This window comes from Poecilia formosa, unplaced genomic scaffold (assembly GCF_000485575.1).
Source record: "Poecilia formosa unplaced genomic scaffold, Poecilia_formosa-5.1.2 Scaffold391, whole genome shotgun sequence".
Classification (NCBI taxonomy): Eukaryota; Metazoa; Chordata; class Actinopteri; order Cyprinodontiformes; family Poeciliidae; genus Poecilia; species Poecilia formosa.
In genome coordinates, this window is record NW_006800330.1 from 87,726 (window position 1) to 93,336 (window position 5,611).

Sequence of the window (5,611 nt, forward strand, 5' to 3'; positions counted from 1 at the left end):
ACCATTCCTCCCTCCCTGGCACCTCCAGACCCGGGCCCCCATCCGGGGAAACTGGGGGGAGGGGGGCAGCTCCGCGCCTGATTCTCCCGTTAAAACAAAGTGGTTCTTTTCCACTGTCGTCTCGTGCTTGACCACATGTGGGATTGATGTGGGACTGTGTTGGATTTAAATATGACTATATAGTACATGTAATTTACTGGAATAAACTGATTTTAACCTAACTGGATTCCATGTGATTGGTATAAGGTATGACTTGTTTTATTTTGAAAATGCTTCAAGTGGAGATTTGTGGTGAATTTTTGCTTTATTAATTAATTAATTAAATCGTGTTGTTTAAAGCTCGCTGTAAAAGAAACTTTGGAAGGTCAATATTATAAGGTCTAATTAAAGAAAAGATATGACTTGACAGCAATTCTAAGTTAATAATAGTAAATAAAGACCCTTGAAACATTTTCTTATGATTTAACAGTGTTTACTGATTATTCAAATGTTTAAATGTTGTATTTCACTCAGCTCAGTACAGGATGCCACAACAGATGTGGATTAAAATGAATCAATAAATAAACCCACATTGCACGGAAGTTTAAACAGTGATTATAAATTAAAGTAATAAAATTAACTATTACAAGAAATAAAATAGAAAGAATTAACACAAGAACATCTAGTGAGTTTACATCCTAATTTTGAATTTAACTGAAAGAAATTAATAAATTCACAGAGATCTGGAAATTATAGAATAATACAAATGATGCCAAATATTCAATGACACAGTTTTACTTAACATGTAAGTATTTAAACATCAGCAGAAACTTTTTTAAAACAAATTATGAGATATTAAGGACACACATCATTCTACCTGGAGTTCTACTTTATTTTTAAAGACAAGAAAGAAAATGTTTAAAAATTCTTATTAGTTTTAATGTTTTAATGTCTAATAACTGCTAGGTTACAGCTTTACACCTCACAGTATCACACATGGCACATTACCACGATCACGTTCCTCAGCTTCTTTTCTGGCCCTGGCTTCATACTCGGCCTGCAGCTGGTATCGCATTGCTTTCAAATCACTCTCCTGCTTTTCCTTCATTAGTGCCATTATGATTTCAAACTCCTCCTTTCTCGCCTTTCTCTCTGCCTCTGTAAAAGCCAGGAATTGCTCCTGCATTCTCTCCATCTCTTTCCCATACTTCTGTTGTATTTTTCTCTCCAATTCTTCTTCCTCTTTACATTTTTGCTCCTCTTCTTCCTTCAGGATTCGTTGTTTTTCCTCTTCGATTTTCCTTTCAGCCTCTTGGAACATCTCATTGGTGTAGTGACTTCCTCCATTCTTGTCAACAATGGTTCTGATCTTCCCCAGCAGCTCAGTGACCTGAGGTTTCTTGTCTTCCAGCCTATTGTTGAAGACATGATACTGGTTGTTACATCTGGACACCAGATCCTGCAGCTCTGGGCTTTCAGACAAATAATCTTCGATGGTGGTTTTTACAAGGTTGTCTCCATGGGTAAACAGAACCATGCAGTATCTCTCTGCAGCCTCTCCAAAGATTTCTTGAATCTTTTGCACTGATTGTTTTTCTTCTTCTGTGAATCTGCTGATTGAAACGACCACCAGGAAGATGTGGGGTCCAGGAGAAGCATAGCGGATGCACTGACTTAGATCTTTTCTTGTTTTATCTTCTCCAAATCTGGTGTCAAACAGACCAGGAGTATCGATGACGGCAACCTGCTGACCATCCACATTACTGGAGACTTTGGAGCAGCCAATGGTCAGGGAACTTGCGCTACATTTGGATTCAAAGCACTCTCGACCCAGAATGGTGTTTCCAGTAGCGCTCTTTCCAGTTCCAGTCTTCCCCACCATCACAATCCTCATGTCGTTGTTTTTAATGTTTGTTCCTGTGAAGAAGAAAGTTTGAATCTGATCATCATGTTGTATTCAGAAGTTCAGCCTTTGTGTATCTTAGGATATATTGAGGGAATCAATGACATGTGGACATGGAGATAATTATATATACCACACAGCAAATTTGGAAGTGTTCCATCAACTCCTACAGAGTTAAATTCAACACTTTGAAAGTGTCTATATTGGTCCACTCTGTATGGTGGAGAAGTTACTTTGAAAGTGTGTTATTTGTGATAGAGTTGAATCAACACTCACAGTAGTTGAAATCAAATACACTTCAGTGTAAATCTACCCAACAACAAGTGTATATTGTCAAAAGTTAACACTAAGAATGTGTTACACACAGAACAGTGTAAAGTATATATTATATATTTAATACCAAATAAAAGCCACTAGAGCAATTAAAACCTTTTGTTCCCCCAGAAACTATTGGCCATCAATAATCTCCAAATTAATTTTAAGACATTAGATGCTACAAAAAAACAGCACCATTCACAGAATATAATCTACTTTTATTTCAAAACATCAAACAGCACTGACAGCAATATACAACAAAGGTCATTCATTCATGGTACTTTGCACTGAAGGTGAAGTGTGCTTTGAAAATTCATTGGAAACAGCCATGGATGGTCTTGTGATCACTGATGGTGAAGTGTCTTTGGTGCTGCTCTTGTTTTCGCCAACATGAAGGAGAAAGACATCCATTCTGGAAGGAAAAACAAGAAATATAGCTGAAAATTAGGATAATAAATAAATATTTTAAAAAGTAGTGTGAGCATAACTAATCAGACTCACCTCTGTGTGTTTCACCATCATATTCATTCATATTACTCTTCCCACCTGGTTTACAAGATAAAGCATAAAAAGTCAGAAATAATTACTAAAGAAATTAATCAGCTTATAGAAAACAAATTTGGACATTAAAAGTCATTCCAACTTGTCTAAAGAAATGTGTTGGAGTCATCATCACAGGCTTCAGTCACCAATATGACACACTGACAAAAAAAAAAACATTTTGGCAGTTTTTAGATGTGCAAAATACCAGCATCAAATGGCTCAATTGCCTCCTCATTGCGTAGATATGTTCTCCAGAGTCCGGCTAATTACCTAATTATTGTATTCAGGTGTGGTGCTGCAGCAGCACATCTAAATGTTGCAGGACAGTGGCCCTCCAGGATTGGAATTTTACACCTGTGACCAAGCCAATGGGCCAGCACAACCACTCCCAGATTTTGCAGTCTACAGCCAAAAACTTAAAGAAAACAACCTCCGCAGCTAAATAATGCTAATTCCAAAGGCCTCCAGATTTTCCTGAGGCCATTTGAATTAGTTTGGTTAAGACAATAAACAGTCGTATATACCGTGATATCCAAACAAATAAACATACGTTAAGCGAACTGTGTATACGAATCGATACTCTTGTGTAAACGGAAAAATAATGCCTCCATAAAAAGATAGTCAGAAACATGATAATTTTAACATGGAACTTACCTTATTATATGAAGCTCCAGACAAGGCGCCATACTGCTGCCTCCGCTCCTCAGGCAAACATGTGACGCAGTAGCGGGAACAGGACGGCGTGGGTCGGGGGGCGTGGCCAATGACCGGGCCCAAATAATAAAGCTCATGATAATTTAGCTTTACAACATACACGTGGAAATTTGACACTTATGAATTTGCCGTGCAGTTAAAACCAGATATTTATCAAATGTATGGGGATATTTAAAGAAACTTTAAATGAGCCAATTTGTTTATCTCAGTGCAGTCTAGTAACCAATTAATTATACCTGGTAGACCTGATGCAACATTTAAAGCACGAAAAGGTAAAAAACTCCAAATAATTCAGAATCTTTATTTACCTGACTAAACTTTCAGGTTCTACAAAGTAAATTACACTCAGATAAGAAATGCTTTTTTTAAAAAATATCTTGAACTCAAAAACTTTATAAAGAGTGAAAATAATGAGTTGCCAAAACCTGCCAAGTCAACGTCAGAAAAATTGTTGACTTAGGATAGTTTGAAAAAAGGTGTCATATCTGAGTTTTATCACTCAGTGATGTTGCTCATTTCTGAAGGACCTCATGATAGACTTAAGGCTTTGAATGAAGATTTATTGCTGGAGTTATCTGAGGAATATTGGCAAGCAGCATGTACATTGACCAACACTAACTCTATAAACACTGGCCTTAAATAAGTCAATCCTATGTCATGACAAACTTTGGATTATTTACTGGGGAAACAGAACTGATGACAGACGTTTTCTAAGAAGTTGTCTTTGTCATGATTTGTAGGGTGAGGTGGATGCGATGGACCCAGGTTATGTAGAAGAAATTATTTAATGACAAAATACACACAATAATCCAGGCAGCACAGATGAACAAAGGCTAGATTCTCACACTGGTAGGAACTGGTAGCAACACACAACTGACGGCAGACAAGACAGGACCCGACAAGCAACAAGAGACAGGTAGGATTAAATACACAGGGGAGTAAGCAAGGAAACAAGACACAACTGGGATCATTCAAGGGGTAGACAGGACAACACGGAGACCCAACTGACACAGAAACCAAAATAAACACACAGAAAACTCAAATCTCACAGTCTTTGTTTCTTGAACTTGTGTGTACCATTGTTCAAAGTCACAGGTGCAAAGCTGGAGATGTGAAAAGACTGTGTCTTTGTTATAAGCTGATGGTGAGCCCCATGCTTACGTAAATGATGGATTATAAAAAGCAATGTATTTGTTTCTTTACTCAATGATCATTCTTTTCTTTGACCCTTGAATAAAATAATGACAGAATGCATTCTGTTGTCCTTGATTCATTCTTGATTGCAACAGTGTTTCATTTCAAAATAACACTAATTAATAAACCTCCTTATCATCTATACATGACAATCTGTTCACGTTGAAAAACAAGGAAACTCCAGAATAAGACGGAAAGTGAAGTTTCATGCTTACATGTTTTTATTGGTGGATATTTTCTACATCAAAACAGACTTAATATTCTGACTCACCATAGTTGTAGCTCATGTTTGGGCTGAACTTGTCGCTGTCCATGGTCAGAGAGATCAGTGTTGACACTCCAGCAGCAGTGAAGTAATGAATATCCTTTGGGTCCTGCACAGGCATTTTTATACAGTCCTATCGTCAAAATGAAACTGAAACTGAAGCTTTTATTGGCTCTTTTTTCCACGTTTTGACCTTTATTCTTCAATTGATGCACATAACCTTCAGATAGAAAAGTCTGATCTGGTGTATAAGATAATCAGTGGGGTGTGGGTTTCTTACAGAATAAATGTACAATAATACTATTGTTTGACTTTGATGCCTATAAAGTTTCCCTAGATTTATCTCCAGGCTGATTTTCCCCTTGTTCTCCTCTTCCTCACCTGCAGTGGAAATTATGTGAAACTTGAGCCTCAGCTTTGTCCCTCCACCTGAGATAAACTTCCTCATCGGTGTTGCCTCCATAATATTTAACTTAAGTTTAAATATTTTTATAATTCACTCTAATTTCAGAAAAAAAAACAGCACTTATATTAGAAGTAAGCCATAAGTAGCATATTTCATCCTTTATTTAATGAATAAGGCTCTTGGATTGTGTGCTGTATGGACATTTCTTACATTAGACATAAAACTTCTGCATTTATAAAGGTGATGATGATGTGTTCAATGGGTGGAGACAGGCGATAGATGAATGATTATT

At 37.0% G+C, this 5,611-nt stretch overlaps 1 protein-coding gene across 1 annotated transcript; it reads right to left on the bottom strand.

Moving 5' to 3' along the window:
- Positions 1-851: 851 nt before the first annotated feature.
- LOC103154578 (GTPase IMAP family member 4-like) lies at positions 852-5,001 on the bottom strand. Its single transcript, XM_016662823.1, has 2 exons — positions 4,920-5,001; positions 852-1,896 (listed from the first exon to the last, which is right to left on the bottom strand). Exons 1-2 carry the CDS (start codon positions 4,960-4,962, stop codon positions 962-964), a joined length of 978 nt encoding a protein of 325 aa, XP_016518309.1. The 5' UTR covers positions 4,963-5,001; the 3' UTR covers positions 852-961.
- Positions 5,002-5,611: the final 610 nt, after the last annotated feature.

Coding starts and splice junctions, on each gene's coding strand:
- LOC103154578 (XM_016662823.1), bottom strand. CDS start 4,962: ATGGACAGCGACAAGTTCAGCCCAAACATGAGCTACAACTATG. Junction 1,897..4,919: donor AAACATGAGCTACAACTATG/GTGAGTCAGAAT, acceptor TCTTCTTCACAG/GAACAAACATTAAAAACAAC.